This window comes from Pseudonaja textilis, chromosome 2 (genome assembly GCF_049901715.1).
Source record: "Pseudonaja textilis isolate UNSWEBS1 chromosome 2, rPseTex1.2, whole genome shotgun sequence".
Classification (NCBI taxonomy): domain Eukaryota; kingdom Metazoa; phylum Chordata; class Lepidosauria; order Squamata; family Elapidae; genus Pseudonaja; species Pseudonaja textilis.
This window is the reverse complement of record NC_141991.1, coordinates 11,262,817-11,284,967: the sequence shown is the minus strand read 5'-3', so window position 1 is coordinate 11,284,967 and position 22,151 is coordinate 11,262,817. Positions and strand designations below refer to the sequence as shown.

Genomic DNA, 22,151 nt, shown 5'->3' with positions numbered 1-22,151 from the left:
CCTCCTTGCACAAAGGCAGAGGTAGCGGTCCTGATGCTGGGTTGTTGCCCTCCTATGGCCTCCTCCACATCTCTTGATGTACTGGCCTGTCTCCTGGTAGTGCCTCCATGTTCTGGACACTACGCTGACAGACACAGCAAACCTTCTTGCCACAGCTCGCATTGATGTGCCTTCCTGGATGAGCTGCACTACCTGAGCCACTTGTGTGGGTTGTAGACTCCGTCTCATGCTACCACTAGAGTGAAAACATCGCCAGCATTCAAAAGTGACCAAACCATCAGCCAGAAAGCATAGGAACTGAGAAATGGTCTGTGATCACCACCTGCAGAACCACTCCTTTATTGGGGATGTCTTGCTAACTGCCTATGCTTTCCACTGTTGTCTATTCCATTTGCACAACAGCATGTGAAATTGATTGTCAATCAGTGTTGCTACCTAAGTGGACAGTTTGATTTCACAGAAGTGTGATTGACTTGGAGTTAAATTGTGTTGTTTAAGTGTTCCCTTTATTTTTGGGGGGCAGTGTATATGTTGTATAGTGTTAAGTGGGATTATTAATTTTAATGTTTTAGGTAATAAAATGTTAAGTATTTAATGGGATTTAAAAGGGGAGATAATAATTCCTATACCTTCCATCTCATTAAAAAATGAAAATTTCCCTTTTCCACCAAACAATAAGTCACATTGTCCAATTTGGGTGCTCTCTGATTGCCTGGTTGCTTCTCTGCTCCTCCTCTGGCCAGCCAGCAGTTGGAAGGTCCTTGTCATGCTCTTGTTGGAGTCTGATTCTTTTTTTTAAAACAGGTTTTATTCAGTTTTCCACATTTTAACATCTCTTTTTAGTAAACAGCATAATTACAGTTTTCAAATATACATACAAATATGACCATAATTACATATTCAATTGTTTTATTCAATTTCTTATCTTAACAATGCTTTTATACATTTTCTATTTTATTATATTATTTCAAATGTTTATCTTATTATTTAATTAACATATATTAACTTCATAAGTATTATACTTTAGTACTTTTAACTGTCACATTTGTATATTCCTCTTAAATTCTGATTAATAATACCCTTTCTATAAATTGGTTCCCCCCCTAAAATGTCAGTTTAAGTGTGCCACCTCAAGTTACACTCAAAGTTGGCTTTCCACCTGTTTGTGCAAAGATGATATCTCCTAATAAAACTGTTCTGTGAGGAACTAACTCGCCTCAGAGTTCTGTTTGTGATGGGTGTATAACTTGGAACGTTGACAGATAGACAGAATGGGAAGATCTTTTTGCACTGTCAACTACCTCCAGTGGTGAGTGGCCCCTTAGGGATCCCAAGCCTTGGGGTCTTGGATCCAGCCCCTGGAGGCTCCATTTCAGCTTGAAACAGGCCAGGGGAGGCCTACAGAAGGCCAAACAGAACCTCAGACGGCTGGATCCAACCCCCAGATGCTCTCTTTTGGCCTGCAAAGGGTCAGGGGAAGCCTCTGGAAGGCCAAACAGGGCTTCTGAGGGACAGATCCTTGGAAGCTCCATTTTGGCTGGCAAGGTGCCAGGTGAGGCCTCTGGATGAATCCAAGTACTACAGGAAAGTTCTATCATTTCTTTAGGCCACCTGAGATCAGCCAGGACCTCCAACTTTCCCTAACATCTACCTGGTTTGTAATCTTAAAGACAATCTCAATCATGTTCAGGCACCTTTCACTTTTATTATACAATTTGTAGATAGTGCATTTTCTTTTCCTATTTCAAATGTTAGTTCTCAGAGGAAGGCTGAACAAAATGGATTCAGAAAAAAGGCTTGGATTCTCCCCCAGGAGGCAATTGAAAGAATCTTGTTGCCAAAAATCAATTTATAATTTAGAGAGTGCCCAACTTTGATAGGCATATCAACAAGATCCCATTGCATGAGTGTCATGTTTCAAAGACTTGGATGTGATGTGGCATTTTGGGTTACAAAAGGGTAAGGGCATTACAGAGATATGCTGCTTTGAGAAATAAAAACTCAGTAGACTTTTTGGAATTTTATAGTATAGCATTGGGGATATTATCTTCTAAACATTCTCTAATTATTTCAAGCAAAACCTTTGGCCCCCTTATGCATGGAGAGGAGCTTGCATCATTTTCTAGGTGTGGAATGACTTAAAATTCCTCTGCCTCATATTTCTACATTTCTTCTGGACGTAAGCTGTTCCTTTGTATTCAGGTCTGGCCTCAGGATGATAATATAGCACTTGGGGATGAAGATGCAGCCAAGCAGACCAGCACTGGAGGATAAGATGGAGAAGACCTGCACAGCCACCATGTATTTCCCTTTGGTGCTCAGATAGGTTGGCACAAAACTTATCCAGACACTGCAGAAGAGTAGCATGCTGAAGGTGATCAGTTTGGCTTCATTGAATGTCCCAGGGAGATTTCTGGCCAGGAAAGCCACAGTGAAGCAGATGGCAGCCAGGATGCCCATATAGCAAAGTGTGAGGTAGAACATGACAACAGAACCTTCATTGCATTGCAGGATGATCTCTCCAGGTTGGGAGTGGAGGTCAGAGTCAGGGAAAGGTGGAGAAACTCCCAGCCAGATGGAGCAGATGATAATTTGGACAGCAGAACAAGAAAGGATGATGGAGTTGGCCAAGCTCTTCCCCAACCATCTCTTCACTTGGTTTCCTGGTTTTGTTGCTAGGAAAGCCAACACCACCATGATCGTTTTGGCCAGGAGAGAAGAAACAGCAGCTGAGAAGACAATGCTGAACACTGCTTGTCTGAGAAGGCAGGTGGCTTTCCTTCGTTGACCAATGAAGAAAAAGGAGGACAAGAAGCAAAGCAAGAGGGAGACTAGGAGGATGTAAGAGAGGTCCCGATTGTTGGCTTTGACAATGGGAGTTTCTCGGTATTTAATGAATATGATTAAAACAAGGGTTGTGGTTAAGAAGAACAGTAAGGCAAAAGATACAAGGATGATGCCTAGATTTTCTTCGTAAGACAGGAAGGTTATAATTTTTGAGATACATTGGACTCGGTCCTCATTCGGATGCTGATCAGGGGAACATTTGGTGCATTTTTCTGTATCTGGGAATACCAAAAGAATTGTTTTTAAAAATCATTCCATTCACATTTGAAGAAGCTTCTTGGGACAACAGCTGTTACCAGGAACTTTTTCCCAAGGGCATGTTTTAACATCTCCTCAGAATAAAGTTAATAAGAATACCATTTTCAAATACATAAAAATATACCAGTGACCTATGGAATTTGGGCAAATCTTTGGAACTGTACATTGGTTGGATTCAAATAATTTATCAACCAGTTCTCTGCCCTAATGACTGGCTGGGTAAGTGCAACTGGGTGTTTATTTGACTGGATCGGCATGTCCAACTCAATATCACTCACGTTGAGGGGCACCTCACCTCATCTGGCCTCTCCTTGCCCCTCCCCTCCCAGCCACTTCTTCCCTCATCCAGCCTCTTCTCACCAGATGGTTTGCCAGGTCTTCGAAATAAGCACAACATGGCAGATTCCATCCTAGGATATAAGACCAATCAACACCTTTCTCTCCACACTATAAAAAAGATGTTGATACTCTAGAAAAAGTTCAAAGAAGAGCAGCCAGGCTGATTAAAGGACTGGAGGCTTGAACATATGATGAACTGGGCTTGGCTAGTCTAGTAAAGAGAATGATCAGGGGAGGCATGGTAGCAGTCTTCCAATATTTGTGGGGCGGCCACAGGGAGGAAGGGGTCACTCTATTTTCTAAAGCACCTGAAGGCCAGACAAGGAATAATGGATGGAAACTAAACAAGGAGAGATTCAACTTGAAAATAAGGAGAAATTTTCTGACAGTGAGAACAATCAACCAATGGAACAGAAGTTGCCCTTGGAAGTTGTGGGAGCTTCATCACTTGAGACTTTCAAAAAGAGATTGGACTGTCATTTGTCAGAAATGGTGTAGGGTCTCCTGCTTGGGCAGGGAGTTGGACTAGATGAACTACAAGGTCCCTTCCAACACTGATTATCTGTTATCACCAAAATAAGGTAGTCTGTCTTCACGTCTTTTCAAACACAGCCTCTCTTCCAAATGATTCTGTGTATACGATGAGCAATCCACACCAAACCATGACCAAAAAAAGGTTGAAAATCAGGCATGACTTGCTTAGAAATTGCCTTGCTTACCACAGAAATTCTTCTCACAACTGTGAGATTGTAAATGGCAGGCTATGTATAAAGGGGGTGAATAAGGGTGAATAAACTCTAGGTTTCTATGTACAAGCACCCAGGGAAGCTATTCCACTTTCCAACCACAGATTTCTGATCAATTGGTAATCAATGTTTAGGTTTCAGAATGGCTCCTAATTGTGAATAGAATCCCTTTGCAAATTCCATTTTAAGCAGGCTAAAAAAAACTCTGATGGACCAGACCAAAGTCTGCATTGCTGTTAATCCTCTCATCACTCCGTATCACCCATCCCCTTCCACTTGTGAATGTATGACTGTAACTTTGTTACTTATACCTTACAATTTATCTTGACTGTTTCCTTGTATGATTTGATTGATTATTGTAGCCTTTGACTATCATTAAGTGTTGTACCTTATGATTCTTGACTCTTGATGAATGTATCTTTTCTTTTACGTAGAATGAGATCATATGCATCAAGACAAATTCCTTGTGTGTCCAATCACACTTGGCCAATAAAGACTTCTATTCTATTCTATTCTATTCTATTCTATTCTATTCTATTCTATTCTATTCTATTCTATTCTATTCTATTCCATTCCATTCCATTCCATTCCATTCCATTCCATGCTATTCTATTCAGATTTGTGACCACATAAATGCCTCTGGTTCTCCCATAAATAGAAGGTAGAGAATTATGGCTTTGCCTAACATGGAACAGGCATTTTCCCACAATTTCACTTTCCTCCCTCACACCACACACAATATTGGACACTCAGCCATCTCACACTCTAGGAAACCCTAAGTTTGGTATCCACATTATTCTGAGAAAACATTTCCAAGTTTCACATCCTCAATCAATAAGTACTAAGGCGGGAATGGAACTCAAGAGTCTCCTGGTAATCGGCCCAAAGTCAGCCAGGAAGTTTTTATGCTTAAAGGAGGATTAGAACTCAAAGTCCTCTGATGATTGTCTCAAAATTTCCCATTTGGCTTTTATTTTGAAGGTGGGATTCAAACTCCAGTGACTGGCAGAAAGTCCCTCAGATGGCTTTGATTCCCGCAGCTCACCAGGCACTCCTTGCCCCTCCCGCAAGCACAAAAGGCTCCTTCTGCCACTGCCTTCCTTCTCCCCTCCTCACCTCACCTGAGCAGTCAGCTGTTCCTCAAGCTCCTCACTTGCCTCATGCCCAAGTCAGGCAATGCCACCATGGGAGGACAATTTGCCTGAGCCCCCTTTCCTCCTGCCGCCTCGTTCCCACAGAAGCTTCCTCAGGGCTGGCCGGGAGCCTCTCCATGAAACTGGTTGGGGCACAGCAAGTCAGAGAGGAGCAGGGCAAACTGGCAAGCAAGTGACTGGATGGGCTTCCTCCCAGCCAGACTGCAGGATGGAGGGCAGTGGCTGCCTGCACTGAAGCTATCTATTTTCTACCTATTTTCCAAACCACCAGAAGGCAAGATAAGAAACAATGGATGGAACTTATCAAGGAGTGAAGAACCTAGAACTAAGGAGAAATTTCCTCACAGTTAGAACAATTCATCAGTGGAGTGTCTTGCCTTCAGAAATTGTGGGTACCCTATTACTGGAGGCTTTTAAGAAGAGACTGGACGGCCACTTGTCTCAAATAGTATAGGGTCTCCTACTTGAGCAGAGGGTTGGTCTAGAAGACCTCCAAGCTTCCTTCTAACTCTGTTATTCTGTTCTGTTCAGCAGATAAACCCAAATTATAAAACTGGAAGTAGTAAAGCTTGCCCAATCTGCCAAACCCTACTATTTCAAACTAATTCCCCTTTCAAGCTCTTTTTGCTATTCATCCCCTGAAATAAATTGAGCAATTAGAAGATGAACAAGAAAACAGTTGAGATTCAATCTGTCTTTTAACTTATACTTTCATGAAAAGGCTTTGAATGCATTCATTACCACAAGGCCTGCCATTTTCTTTGGTGTGACCCACCTTCCTGAGTGGAAATGGTCCCCTCTGGACAAGGAATACAGTCATAGCAGCAAACTGGCTCTCCTTCTTGAGCCCTCTTGACAAATCCAGGATGGCAGGTTTCTACACATTGAGACTGAGGCAGGGTCTGATCAGAAAAACAAGGAATTCCAAAGAAAATATGTTAGGATTCACCATCCATGGAAAATAAAGGTCAAAATGTATATTAGCCAAAGAGTCCCTGGCTGTCAACTCATGAAACTTTCCTATGCCTGTCTTTGAGTTGCCACAAACAAGGAGAAGGAAATCTGAAGGAGCAGTACGGCACCTTAAAACCAGAAGCACATTCCAGACTTATCTTACAAAGGTTGTAGCTAGGCTACTGGATCTTCTGCCAGCATAAATACTTTATTGGAGAATGTGGTTAATAACACCCAGCCCGTGAATGCACTTCATTGGAGAATCTGATTTATGATACACTCAGGGGGGAGGAGGGAAACAGGATCACAGGTAAATTACATATGCCAGAGTTGGCTTCATTTAGGTTAATGCCAGCATGTTGCTCCTAATAAATCTTTTGGAATTTTTTGAAGCTTGGCTCGAGGCTCATGATTTAATTAGGGTGATCGGCAGAGCCCTGACACTGGCCTTCACTTAGGTAAGTGTGAAATCTCTAAGTAGCTGTAAATAGTTGCAGGAGATAGAGCTGCCAACAGATTCTTCGTTTAGCTCATCCCTTTTGCTTTTGGAATATCTCACTGATATAAAGGACTTTTCTACTTAATAAAGTTAGGAGGGATGGAATTAAGAAAAGATTTAAGCATTAAGTGACAACCAGTATAAAAATTTATTCCTCCATTCTTCATATATCCATGATTTAAAGTATAATGATATATTCATATTAAATTATAGAATCAAATTTATTCTGAAAAATTTACTAAAGTTTTATTAGATTTATGAAAATATAATAAAACTATGATGAAGAAAGAAGCTTATCACTGCACAAAAGTTTTTTCAAAACTACATCAAACATTGCAAAACTGCTGAAAGTAGTCTAAAATAGTCTCCCAGTTAAGACAGCTAGCAAACAATCCTTACAATTAAAGATGTCAACCATAAAAGAGAAGCTCTTTGTTTATTTGTATGTTTTCTTTAATTTCTATGGCTAACACCTTAGTCATGTGAGAATAAAACCAAGTGCCTAGTGTCTAAACTATAGTTAGATGATGGAGAGGTATGGTCATGAAAAAATGTCCCAGTAAAGGAGTATTTGTAATTCAGAGTTGGAATGAGGAGTCTCTGGTGCCCTCTGAGTTTGCTTGTTTTCCTGTAGATGTTTCATTACGCAAACTACATAACATCATCATTGCTGCACAAGATGAACATGTATGACCCTTTGTTGGAAAAGATAATTCTAAGGCCCAGATAGACTTCATGTCCAAGACATGGTCCTTTCTGTTGAAGAGCTACAGTTAGGTGACACTAACTGACATGGAAAGACAGACCCTCATTTATTACTAGGTAAATTTGGAGCCTCATTTCTGCTCAGCAAGACTTAATATAGGAAACAATCAAGATAAACAATATCATTCAAGGATTATCAGATAAAATGCCTTCTTACATGCCAAAACCCAAATCTAAATAACATTTCCTTTCAAATTGTCCTTTGCAATTCCAATATCAGGCGTGTCTTTTCTATGGATCATGTTTCAGGGCTCCAGGTTTCTGGGTCAGGACATCATGTCACCATATGATTTCAGGTGAACTGAATGCTTTGGATCTCCTTCCTGACTAAATTAGTAGACCAGTAAAATACTGTGCACATAATATACTTAGATTTCAGTAAGGCATTTGACAAAGTAGACCACAACTTCTTGGTAAATTAGAAAAAGGTGGGATATATAGCACCACCACCAGATAGATTCGCAACTGGCTGACAAACCATACTCAAGGAGTAGTCCTTAATGGGTCTACATGGAGGGAAGTAAGCAGTGGGATGCCATAAAATTCCATTTTAGGCCCAGTACTCTTAAATATCTTATTAACAACATAGATGAGGGAATAAAAGGGCAACTTACCAAATTTGCAGATGATACTAAGCTGGCAGGAATAGCTAACACTCAAGAAGATAGGCTCAAGATCCAGATGGATCTTGACAGACATGAAGAGTGGGCCATATCTAACAAAATGAAATTCAATGCCTACACTTAGGCAAGAAAAACCCTGTAGAGTTGTAATTGCAGGAATGTTCCAATCTCGGATGGCAAACCTCAGATAAAGAATGTTTCCAAGCAAATACAACTCAGGTAAACAAAGTCACTAATCTAAAGGAGGATTAGAGAGAGGAAGTAAACATATGTTAGACTTTAACTAGAGATAATTAATTGTATGGATTACTATGCTAAACAGTAACGAAAGTTAAGCAGTAACCAAAGTTAACCAATGATGAAGGATAATTAAAAATGTGTATAAATGCAAGAGTAGACTCCAATAAAGATCATCATGATTCAGTTGTTCATGATCAAACAACTCGACTGCCTCGTCATTACAACAAAACCCAAAGTACACATATAGACTAGGTGAAACCAGGCTCAATAGCAGTAACTGTTAGAGGGATCTTGGAGTCTCAGTGGACAACCAGTAAAATATGAGCCAGCAGGGTGAAGCAGCAGCCAAAAAAGCTAATTGTCAGCTATGGAATCATGATTCATCACTGCCACATAGCTGGAGAATGTGGGAGGGGGGTTGATGTCAATTGAGTAGCTCTTAGTAGACAAAATATAATTCTTTTGATAAGTTCAAGGTTAAAGAGTATGGTGCAGAAAGAATTGGAACTTACTTTGGGATTGGTTCATGTTATGTGATGATGAGTAAAAAGGGGATGGTTTGTAGATTGGGACATTGTGGGAAAGCCAGGAAACTTTTAGTTTTGGAATTTCACAGCTGTGCCAGGTGCTATTCTAATAAAAATAATTTGGGGATTATGCTTGTCTTGGAGTTACTGACAGGAATGCATGTTCCCTGGAATGCTGATATTAATGCAATCATAAGTTGCATTAACAGAGGGATACAGTCGAGATCAAGGGAAGTACTAATACGACTCTATAAAGCCTTAGTAATACCATACCTACAGTACTACATCCACTTTTGGTCACCACGCTATAAAAAGGATGTTGAGATTCTAGAAAAAGTCAGAGAAGAGCAACAAGGATGATTAGGGGACTGGAGACTAAAATATATGAAGACGAACTTGGCATACCAAAACTATGGTCACAAGCCACAGTCATCCTCATCTTCAAAAAGGGAGAGCCCAGTCTAGTTGAAAATTACAGACTAATCTCCTTATGCTGCATCACCTGTAAAGTCATGGAATCAATTATTAACCAATCCATTACCTCCACTTAGAGACAAACAACCTACTCTCCAATGAACAATTTGGTTTCAGAAAAAAACTATTCTATAATCTGCAACTCTTACACTGCAAAAACATGTGGACTACACAACTCAATCAGGGCAAAGCAATAGACGCAATCTACATAGACTTCTGTAAAGCCTTTGATTCAGTGGTACACGACAAACTACTCCTAAAACTAAAATCTTATGGTATCTCTGGACAACTGCATAACTGGATAGAAGCATTTCTATCAAAACAGACAACAAATGGTCAAAATTGGGAGCGTCCTATCAAATTCTGTACCTGCCAATAGTGGTGTCCCTCAAGGCAGTATTCTAGGACCAAGTCTCTTCATACTCTACATAAATGACCTCTGTGATCATATTAAGAGCAACTGCGTTCTTTTCGCTGATGATGTAAAGCTGTTCAATACCACAGACAATACTGCCATCCTTCAAAAAGATCTTGACTATGTATCAGAATGGTCAAACAAATGGCAACTTCAAATCTCAACAAACAAATGCTCTATCTTAGATATTGGGGAAAAAAATCAGAAAATAAAATACAGGCTGAATAGTCAAGACGTTATTGATGATCCAAGCTCTGTAAAGAACCTTGGAATACTCATCTCTAATTATCTAAGTGCTAGAGCCCTCTGTAACTACATAGCCAAAAAGGCATTAAGAGTTGTTAACCTAATCCTACATAGCTTTTTCTCTGATAATATCACTCTACTAACTAGAGCATACAAAACATTTGCTAGACCAATACTCGAATACAGCTCATCAGTCTGGAACCCACATTACGTATCTGATATTAGCACAGTTGAGAAAGTCCAGAAATATTTCACAAGAAGAGTTCTCCACTCCTCTACTCGTTGTAGAATACCTTATGCCACCAGACTTGTAATTCTAGACCTAGAAAACCTTGAATTATGCCATCTTTGGTCTGATCTAAGTATGGTACATAAAATCATACATTGCAATGACTTACCTGTCAATGAATACTTCAGCTTCAACCATAACAACTCAAGAGCACACAATAGATACAAACTCAAGGTTAATCATATCAAACTTGATTGCAGGAAATAAGACTTCAGCAATGGAGTGGTCAATGTCTGAAATACTCTACCTGACTTTGTGGTTTCTTCCCCAAACTCCCCAAACTTTAACCTTAGACTGTCTACTATTGACCTCACCCCTTTCCTAAGAGGTCTGTAGGGGGCGTGCATAAGCGCACCAACATGCCTACTGTCCCTGTCTAATTGTTTCTTTTACTTTTTCTTATATGTATCCATGTATTCATAACTATGTTTTTACTTATACCTATTATCTTATAAGCAATTTGACAAACCAAATAAGATAAACAGTAAACAATAAATAAAATGGTTGGTCTAGTGAAGAGAAGAACCAGGGGAAATATGATAGCAGTTTTCCAATATTTTAGGGGCTGCCACAGAGAGGAAGGGGTTAACCTATTTTCTAAAGCACCCAAAGGCCAGACGAGGAATAATAGATGGAAACTGAACAAAGAGATATTTAACCTGGAAATAAGGAGAAACTTTCTGACAGTGAGAACAATCAACCAATGGAACAGCTTGCCCTCGGAAGTTGTGGGACCACCATCACTTGAGACTTTCAAGAAGAGATTGGATTCCCGCCTGTCAGAAATGGTGAAGATTCTCCTGCTTGGGCAGGGTGTTGGACTAGATGACCTACAAGGTCCCTTCCAACTCTGATTATCTGTTATTTTTTATGAGCAGATGGTTTATTCCTCTATCCGAGAGGATGAAAGGCAACCGTCAATAATTCTTGTCACAAAATCATAGCCTCCATATTACTGACTATGGAGCTTCCCTTTCAGTGGACAACTATCTGAATCCCAAAGCATATTTGCCACAGAGACCAAGAAGGTATCTATCCACTCTTGATTCAGTTTCACTGGATTCAGCCCAAACCTGAACTTGGGAACTGTTTAACAGAATTGCTTTCTCCCTGAACTTTAACAGAATTGCCTTCTCCTTTGCTATTCTAGAATAAGAAACAAACAAAGTTGAAAATGTGTCACCCAGCAATTCATGCTGGACAGTATGGAATCACCTTAAAGCAGTGCTCCATATTTTAACATATAAAGGAAACTTTGATCACTAGTACCAATGCCTTCAAAGCACTTTAAGAAGATTGAGATGTCTACTCCTTAAATTCAGTTCTCAGTGAAGATCAACCATCTTGGTGACTTGACTTGGCCAACTTGAAATAGGTGCTTAGAATGGAGCTAGAGAATGGACACCAATATTTCTCTCACCTTGTTGAGTAACTTGAGGAATATAAGAGTATCTTTATTGACTGTAAATTTCTGCCTTTCAAAACTCCCCAGTTGCTCATCACTGGGACCCAACAAGGGAAAAAATACCCAGCTTATGATGTCGAGATCTGCTGTTATGTCTCCATTTTGGTCCAAGTACAATTTCCGATGGGAAATGTTACAAAACTCATTCTTCTCCAGAAAGGGATGGAACTAGAAGAGAAATATCCAGGAAATTTAAAAGAAGACAATTTAGTTTCTTAACCACTATCTTCAAAAGAAAGAAAAGCTCAGATAAATTGGTCAATCATAGATTGAAAAAAAATGACATGTAATTGACCAAAATTGTTATTTTATTGTTTTTATTATTTATTATTTTTACAAATAACTCAAGGCTTTTAAGATATCCAGCATATTTTTCCCTTTTTATTTTCCCCACAAAAACAACCCTGTTGTTGGTTGGTTGTGCTGAGAGTGAATGACAGGCTAAAGTTGTCAGAGTATATTCATGAACTAGAGTAGAGCTTAGTAACAAAGTCAGCCAATGAATAGGCATAGCAACTAAGTTACCCAATGGGGGCTTTTGGAAACTGAAAATAGAAGTTACCCCGGGTGTGGCTCTGTATTAAGCTCTCGCTCTAAACTGAAACTGTTCTGTATTGTTCTCTGCTCTGCTTGTATTACGTTGGAAGACTCTACTATTGGTATTGTAAACTTTGCTTCATATTATTATGTATATAAAGAAGTTAATTGAATCCTGCTGAATCAGTCATCTGTGTAGGCTTTCTGGAATTGAATTTCTGCTGCAAATTATCACAAAAGTCACCCAGACAGCATTCATGATTAAAGGAGGATTTGAACTTACAATCTCCTACTATCTAGCCTCCTGCCATACATTTGTAATTATCACCATATTGTCTTAATAATCTAACTTGATTTCAGTGAATTATTAGCAATCTACTTCTTGTTGTGATGACTAGAAAATTGAACCTTAAGTGGAGACTAAATACTATAATTAAGTGTATAAAAGCGGCCTTAAAATTGTACTGAAATAATTTTCAATATTCCTTTTAAAACTGAGGAATTATGAATAACAATTACTTATTTTTTTATTTTATTTTATTTGGTTTGTCAATTGCTTACAAGATTATACAAACATAGTTATGAATACATTGATACATATAAGAAAAATAAAATTAGTTCTTGATCACTTATTCTTCTATAATGTTTATAATGCAGACAACTATTGGATAAAATATGATTTTGCTATGCAACATTTATATCAATCCTTTGACAAAGCTATTTTGATATCGTTTTAAGAATACAGAGCTTCCAGGGGGAAAAATATTTATGTTTTCTTAATAGAGAGAAGTGCATAAGAAGTGTGGCCCTGAACAAATGCGTAGTCTCAAAAACATCAGTACTTTCAAAAGAGCTATCTTTCTTCCATGGTAAGCCTTTTGTGACTGCAATTTTATTTTTACAATGTCTGGTTCAGTTCTCTGCAACATTTGTTTTGCAGTAGTTTTTCATGCTTAACAGATAACAGATAATCAAAGTTGGAAGGGACCTTGTAGGTCATCTAGTCCAAACCCCCCCCCCAAGCGGGAGACCCTACACCATTTCTGAAAAATGACAGTCCAATCTCTTCTTGAAAGTCTCAAGTGATGAAGCTCCCACAACTTCCAAGGGCAACTTCTGTTCCATTGGTTGATTGTTCTCACTGTCAGAAAGTTTATCCCGGAGCTGATTGGATTAAGAATTTACACCACCCCACTCAAACTCTAAGGACAGAACATGAACTTTAAGACATAATAGGATTTACCCACTATCATTAGAATAGCAAAAGTCACAAGGCTCACTACATTGCACAACCACCTGGAGCATCTCAATCTCCAAACCCCAGAATCCTATAAAAATCCATCCACTCACTCAGCCATTTTGTCAGCCACCCCAGAAACATGCTTCTGTCACTGAAGTTTCTGGAAAAGCAAATAAACAGAGACCTTCTTTCCTTGTTGCCAGCCTCCATTTTATTTTCAGTATTTTTTTCCTCCTGGCTTGCATCTGGACTGGATTTTTCTTCCTACACTAGAGAAGCATTTACACTGAATAGTGGGGACAGAGTGCTAATTGATACTGAACTTTTCAATTCCAAGCAATGTAGAACTAATCAGTTCTAACATAGAACTAATGTAATCAGTTCTAACATAGAACAAACAGTTCTAACATAGAACTAACATAGAACTAATCAGTTCTAACATAGATGTTTCTGCAGTTAGTAATATTAAGGTTTGTGCTAAGAAAAATCACCCATCTCCACAACTCTATTTCCTGAATGATTACATTGATCAAGTTGTTAATCTTTTGTTGTACAGGGGGGTTGAGAAAGTTCCCCGCACTCTCCTTTGGACTTTTATGGATTCTGGTATGGACTACATACCTGCCATGGCTGCAGCCTTGGAGCCCCCAAACTCTCTTTGCCCTGCTTGCTTCTCCTTCTGGATCTGGAGGAATACGTAGCTTTCAAGGTGTAGGCCAGAGTCTTAATAACACTGTGCGAATGACAGAGAACTGGAATAAATTGACTTCTCCTTTCTGCCTGAGACTTCAGGACTGTTTTCTGAGTGCACCTTTTTTGGCCTTTGACTGAAAACATGTGCTTTGCAAAAGAACAATGAAAACACTGATCTTCAAATTTCACTAAGTGTTTGTCTTCAAAAATGTCATCTTCAAAGACATCTGTCCTTTTTTTCTCCTGAAATGCAAAGCTCCAAATATTATGGACATATTTATAAAGGCTCTCCTGTCCCATTACCAAATACCCAATAGTTCCCACAATCCAGACTTTCCCTCCAATAGGTTCTGGCACATCTTCAAATGTTAACTGTAAAGTAAGAATTCTGTCCCAAACATTAGCATATTCTATGTAGTTTACAAAAACATTGACTTGTTTCCACTTAGAGATGGCCTCCCTGAGGGGTGTTGTATGTCCAGTTGCTGAGAATCGTTGAGATATAACAACACAAATTCCATTCCTGACAAGCATATGAGTAAAAGTCCTCATGAAACTCTCTCCTTCCTCTGTGTCTGAAGTAAAGAGCCCAATCAAGGTCCATCTGAAATGGAGGAGCGCTTGGACAATTGCTGGATACGCGATTCCTTTTAGGGGAAGGATCCGGTGGAAAAAAGGAAATAGACTTTTATCATGCAGAGCCTCTGAAACAACGGCATCACTGATCTAAAAACAACAACAAAGAATGCACTGCTATATTTAGGGTCAGATTAAGTCTAAAATACTAGATTTTAATAAATCCAACTTTCTATTCATGAACATCTTAGAAAAGCTTATTGCGGTGGCACAGTGGTTAGATTGCAGTATTGGAGGCTAATTCTACTCGAGGGGCATCAAACTCAATTCCATTGATAGCCGCAACAGGGCTGCAGTTGACCTTGGGGGACCGAGCAGACATGGCTGACTGGGTGGGCATGGCCAACTTGATACCAGTCACTGGGCATAGAGCACTGGGTGGGCATGGCTGACTGGGTGGGCATGGACAGCTTGACGCTCCTTGCCAAACTGCTGGAATGTTTCCTCTTCACATTGGAGAGACTCATCCAAAGCCACTCTGGCCCAATGTTCCCTCTTCACATTGGGTAGATACGCCTGAAGCCACACTGGTCTGATCCAACCACATTGTGGGCTGATACCAACCTCTGGGCCTTCCATTTGACACCCCTGCTCTACTCACAACCTGGAGTTTGATCCTGACCAGCTCAAGGTTGATACACCCTTCCATTCTTTGGAGATTGATACAATGTGGACCTAGATTGTTAGGGGCAAGTTGTTAATATGCTGAACTGCCCAGGAAAGTATTATGCATAAGTCTAAGTGTTGTTGCTATTCCTATTGCTATTAATTATTTATTAAGCCATATCAAGATACAGGATATAAAGTACAGAACATGAACAAGACTTAACACCACTGTACATATAAATAAAATAAAAGTTAAAAAGAACAAAATATGATTTGCATTCACTCATTTCACTCCCCCAATTTACCACAATCAGACCCACATATGCAGATATCCACAGTGTCATGCCTCAAGCCCAAAATTTGTGTATGTCCTGGGATGGTTTTGTTAGAACTGTTTTGTTCAAATAATTGCCTATAATAGAATAACAGAATAAAAGTGTTGGAAGGTACCTTACAATACACTAAAGCATAAGCTTGTGTATCTCAAAGGATAAAACACCCAGACACAAACTGAGCAATGTGGTATATGCAGTACAAGGCAGCAAGCCATTTGCAGTTCTGTGCATTGGGGAAACAAAACAATCACTTCATAGCACAAAAAAAACCCCATAGCACAAAATAGAAGAACAAATCCATCAGGACTAGATTCAGAAGTCCATCTGCATTTAAAGGACAAAGGCCACTCTTTTGAAGACAACAAAGTCCACATTTTGGACAAAGAGGATACTGCTGGTTTGAAAGAGGGATCAAAGAGGCATTCCACACCAAAATTGAACAGCCGTAGGTCTTTAGGCATATGTATTTCAGGACCTTTCTTTAGCCCTGGTAAGTCATTAATGCAGGGGTCCCCAAACTTGGCAACTTTAAGACTTGTGGACTTCAGCTCCCGGAATTATCTGGCTGGAGAATTCTGGGAGTTAAAGTCCACAAGTCTTAAAGTTGCCAAGTTTGGAGACCTCTGCATTAGTGTCCAGATTGAATAAAAATGGAGCAAGTGTGCACCCTTGTCATATCTTTGGTAAGTATTCATCTTTCTCCTCATGCTTTTGTTGAGTCCAAACTGCACTTTCAAACAAGTGATTGCAAAAAGGGCTTTAAGCAGAGCCAACAGTCTGAGTTCCATTTTAAGAGCAATCAATTTCCTCCATATTTCTCTCTTTATTGCCTGAAACGCAGTAAAATACCTTTAAGTATTTATAAACAAATGCATGCATTGATAGAGGTGTTAACATCTATAAATGCAGCATAAGTTTGTTTCCCCTGGCTGCCAAATTTTTTAATTGGATGTTTGAAGACAAAGCAGTTACCAACATTGGATCAGCTCTGTCTAAAGCAGGGGTCTTCAAACTTGACAGCTTTAAGACTTGTGGACTTCAACTCCCAGAATTCCTCCTCCAGTCATGTTAGCTCAGGAATTCTGGGAGTTGAAGTCCACAAGTCTTAAAGTTTGAAGACCCTTGGTCTAAAGCCTGCAAGGGTGGCTCTTTTCATCTTCCCATTCACATACAGACAGGAGGTTGTACAAGGTTGCCTCGTGGTGTAACTGGAACAAACTGGAAATGGTGGTAGACATTAGAAGAAACCCTTCCATATTACCACCTCTTACAATACTAGACAACACAGTATCAACAGTAGAGACTTTCAAATTTCTAGGTTCTATCATATCACAAGACCTAAAATGGACAACTAACATCAAAAACATCATCAAAAAAAGCACAAGAATGTTCTTTCTACGCCAACTCAGAAAGCTCAAACTGCCCAGGGAGCTGCTGATACAGTTCTACAGAGGAAATATTGAGTCTATCATCTGCACCTCTATAACTGTCTGGTTTGGTTCTGCAACCCAACAAGGCAGACACAGACTTCAGAGAGTAATTAGGACTGCAGAAAAAACAATTACTACCAACCTGACTTCAGTTGAGGACCTGTATACTGCACGAGTCAAAAAGAGGCTGTGAAAATATTTACAGACCGCTCACATCCCGGACATAAACTGTTTCAACTCCTACCCTCAAAACCACGCTATAGAGCACTGCACACCAAAAAATACTAGACACAAGGATAGTTTTTTCCAGAATGCCATCACTCTGCTAAACAAATAATTCCCTCAACACTGTCCAACTATTTATGAAGTCTGCACTAATATTACTATTAATCTTCTCATCACTCCTTATCACCCATCCCCTCCCATTTATGACTGTATGACTGTAACTTTGTCACTTGTATCCTTATGATTTTTATTGACTGTTTCCTAGTATGATTTGATTGCTTCTTGTACCCTATGACTATTATTAAGTGTTGTACCTTATGATTCTTGATGAATGTATCTTTTCTTTTATGTACACTGAGAGCATTTGCATTCCTTCCTTCCTTCCTTCCTTCCTCCCTTCCTCCCTCCCTCCCCTCTCTCTCTCTCTCTCTCTCTCTCTCTCTATTTATCTATCTCAGCACTCCTCAAGAAGAAGCTAGCATGTGTTTGAGCCACAACATCTATTAGAATAATGAAGCAGTAATTGCAGGGATCATTTCTATTTCGTTTTCTCAGTTAGGAACTAGAATTGGCAAACTTTCACCCAAGTGGGTATGATAGATATTATGAGGGTGAAAGATTGTTCTCCAAGCTTGTTGGTTGATATTATTATTAGATAGATATTATTTACCTCTGTAAAGGAACCTGCCACCAGTCAGGAATTTTTAAAATAATTCATCCAGAGGAAAATCCTCTCGGGGGCCCTCCGTTTATAATCAAGTATGATGAATTTGATTGTGAATATACTAGGGTCAAAAATAGTTGACAAGTTGGCTAATGTGTTTGTAATTTTTAAATAAAGTTGTGAATGGTCTGGTCCCCAAAAGCTCATAAGTTGTACGTATTTTAAAACATGTAGACAATCATTGCAATTCTTTTCATGAATCACAGAATTGTTCACCCTGTAAAATATTATTTGGGTTAAGAATTTGTGCAAAATGCCTCCTCAAAGCTTCATCTTCCTTTTTGATTGAACACAGAGTCTCTTTTCATCTTCACAAAGGCACAGTGGAAGCCCCCAAAACAATAGGGATGGTGTCATAAGAAGATATGACTACTTTTTCCTCCTTCCACATGGACTATGCCAGAGGTCCTCAAACTTGGCAATTGTAAGACTTAATGCTGAGGAATAGCTGGCTGAGGAATTCTGGGAGTTGAAGTCCACAAATCTTAAAGTTGCCAAGTTTGAGGACCCCTGGACTATGCCAATCCAGAGCCACAATGCCTGCAAAGGCCATAGTGAAAAACAAGCCTTGAATTTGATAGACAAAATAAAGGTAAAGATTTCTCTGTCCAGTCATGTCCAACTCATCTCTGGTGTTCATCTCTGTTTCTTAGCCGAGGGACCCATAGTCAAGTTCCATGGTCAAATGTTCAGCATGACTATAAGCCGAGAAGCCCAGAACACTATTACCTTCTGACTGAAGTGTTATCTGTTTATCTACTTGCGTTTGCATGCTTTTGAACTGCTAGGTTGACAGGAGTTGTGGCAAGGATGGAAGCTCACCCCATCACAAGGTGCCTCTGTCTCCAAATGCCAGGGGTGGGATTAAAAATTTTTAACAACTGGTTCTGTGGGAGTGGCTTAGTTGGTGGGCATGGCTTGGTGGTCATGTGACCAGGTGGGTGTGGTTTGGTGGTCATGTTATTGACTGGGCATGGCCAACTCAATATCACTCACATCAAGGCACACATCTCCTCTCCTGGCCTCTCATGACTGTGGGGATGCTGCAACAGTTGTAAGTGTGAAAAATGGTCATAAGTCATTTTTTTCAGTGCCATTGTAACTTTGAATGGTCACTCCACACAAGCAAAGTACCAGCAAAGGAGGGGAAAAAAACTCCAGAGACGGTCCAGAGACAGGAAGTCTAGTCCTGCCAAGAATGTAATAAGGATTGACGAAGAGGCAGTTTCTGTAAGCAACACCAGAATGTTTCCTTCCTGCCTTCCTTACAGGATTAGGCCAGGAATTTCTTCTAACAACTGGTTCTTCGAACTGCTTAGAATGTTAACAACTGGTTCTAGTGAATAGGTGCAAACTGGTAGAATCCCACCCCTGCTTCCCATTGACAAGCCCAGTGTCTTATAAGGGCACCGCATCCATATAGACAAAATATGGTTGGATTTATGGCTCATACACTGCAACTCCACTCACTTTGCCAAATAGAGAAGTGCGCGTGCACACGCACATGCACTCACACACACACACACACACATACACACAGACAAACCTGTGGGATTTTGTAGGTGGCTACTAATGTTGACATCTGGATGGAGATGTCCATTTTAGCTCCATCAACAAGAGCCAAAAGGTTTTCCTTCCTTCCACAGCTGTAGTTGGGCACATTGGCTTCTCCAGTAGAGAGAATGTCCATCAAGGCTTCTGCAGTGCCAATAGCATTAACATAGTTGTCATAGAAGTTGTAGCCTAATGTGAGATTGTCTGGAAGCTGGAGATTCTTATTGATCATTTGAATGGCATAAATTATGGTTCGTAGTTTAAATTTATTTGCCGTACTGTAAATAATCCATGTAAATAATTCAAATAGTTCATGTTGTTATCACCATCAACAGAAACATTTTTTTCAATTTAGTACCCTGTCTCTACAAACCTATTGAGTCTTAAGGCAATAGAGATCCAAAGCCAGAGGCAAATGTTAGCAACACATGATCATATCATTTTATGAGCATTGAAAAAGATGGATAATCTTCCACCACAGTTAAAATACACTGTTTTTTGTAGCACTCCTAATTTACATTTGCCCAGTAACTTTGCTTAAAATCATTCAATCGTTGAAGTACAACCAACATAAAATGAGGAGGTTGTTTCCTTAGTGAGCCAGAAAAGCAACTGTAGAAAGTCTAGAGAAAAGAAGGACTTTTGATTGGCAGTTTAAAATTATTTACTGTACTATAAATAATGTTTATGTTGTTGTCATCATCAACAGAAACATTTTTTTTCAATTTAATCCTCTTTGTTGCCACAAGCCTACTGAGTCTTAAGCTAATACAGATCCAAACCCTTGGGCAAATCATAGCCACCCATGATGATATATATATATATATATATATATATATATATATTATGAGCATTGAGAAGATGGGATGGAGATAGTCTTCCACCGCAGTTAAGAATCACAAATTGTAGCATTCCTAATTTTCATTTGCCCAGTAACCTGCACTTTAAATCATTCAAAAGTTAAAGTACAACCAACATAAAATGAAGATTTTGTTTCATTAATGACCCAAATAAGCAACTGTAGAAAATCTAGAGAAGGAAGGACTGGGGGGCAGGGACATGATAACAGTATTGCAATATTTGAGAAGATGCCTCAAAGAGGAGAGGGCAATTTATTTTCCAAAGCATCAGAAGGCAAGACAGGAAACAATGGATGGAAACTAATCAAGGAGAGAAGCAACCTGAAGTTAGGAGAAACATTGAGGACAATTAACCAGTAGAACACTTTCCTTCAGAAGTTGTGGGTGCTTCATCACCACAAGTTTTTAAGAAGAGAGTCACTTGTCTGTAATTGTATAGGCTCTCCTGCTTGAGCCAAGGGCTGGAATAAAAGTCCTCCAAGGTCACTTCCAGCTCTCTTCTTATTGATCTATACATCTAAGGATCAGAAATTGGATATCAATGAGTAGTTATTTAAATATGGAAATGGGCTGGGCAAGGCATCTATAACCCCTTCAATCATAACTTCAAACCAACCTCAGAATTCAAAGGATGAGCTCAGCATTGAATGGGAATGGATAAATAATCTGGACTTGTTTATTTGTCCTATATTGGGTTTTGGGTCTATTCCACAAAAGAGGAGAGCCATAGAAATCAAAACAATTCAAGACATTAGACAGCTCCTGCAACATAGGACTCAATAAAATAAAAAGAAAATGGCAGTGTTAGAACTGCAAGCGGAGGGAATGCAACTCCATCACATTGAAGAACTTACGAAAGAGACGGACTCATAGGAGCCACCTTGAAAGGCAACATTTCGAGTGATGTTCTTGACATCGAAGTGACTATACCAATGTGATAGTCTCCTGGCATGTAATAGTTCCATGGTTTTCTCTCATCCCGGATCTCCAAATTTAGTGGGCACTTCATTCCAAGCTTCACAGAGACTCCCTGAGACACCAACGCCATCAGAAGCAGGAAATCCATAATTTATAGAGCCAAATAAATCCCCTTTCTGTTTCTAAAGAAAAGAGACAAGAAGGATTAGGAGAATTCAAAACATCCTTACTTTCCTGATTCAGACAGGCAAACAAATCTTCACCTGAAAAGGAGAGAAAGGTACAGTCTGAAGGACAATATATGGCTGTCCCAAATTTTGTGCCCTACAGTGTGACCTGATGCATTTATCCTTTCTGATACAAGATCATTTCATGTTGCTTCAGTTGATGTTTACATCAAAGTCAATAGAGTAGTCGCAGATGAGGACTGAAAACTCCAGGATGGTGATAATTATAATGAGAAAAAACATTTTCTCTGAGGATTTTGAAGTTCTTCCAAGACTACATGTGAAAAGGGTAAGCTGGAGAATAACATTTAAACAAAAAGTCACA

General features: G+C 39.5%; 1 protein-coding gene across 1 annotated transcript; it reads right to left on the bottom strand.

Annotated features, from left to right (window-relative positions):
• Window positions 1–1,046: 1,046 nt before the first annotated feature.
• On the bottom strand, window positions 1,047–22,151 carry LOC148126713 (vomeronasal type-2 receptor 26-like). Its single transcript, XM_087923117.1, has 6 exons — window positions 21,536–22,151; window positions 19,814–20,099; window positions 14,240–15,037; window positions 11,797–12,009; window positions 6,120–6,246; window positions 1,047–3,065 (listed from the first exon to the last, which is right to left on the bottom strand). Exons 1-6 carry the CDS (start codon window positions 21,745–21,747, stop codon window positions 2,155–2,157), a joined length of 2,547 nt encoding a protein of 848 aa, XP_087779243.1. The 5' UTR covers window positions 21,748–22,151; the 3' UTR covers window positions 1,047–2,154.

Coding starts and splice junctions, on each gene's coding strand:
- LOC148126713 (XM_087923117.1), bottom strand. CDS start 21,747: ATGGATTTCCTGCTTCTGATGGCGTTGGTGTCTCAGGGAGTCTCTGTG. Junction 20,100..21,535: donor CCTATGAGTCCGTCTCTTTC/GTAAGTTCTTCA, acceptor GATTATTTACAG/TACGGCAAATAAATTTAAAC. Junction 3,066..6,119: donor GACCATTTCCACTCAGGAAG/GTGGGTCACACC, acceptor TGGTATTCCCAG/ATACAGAAAAATGCACCAAA.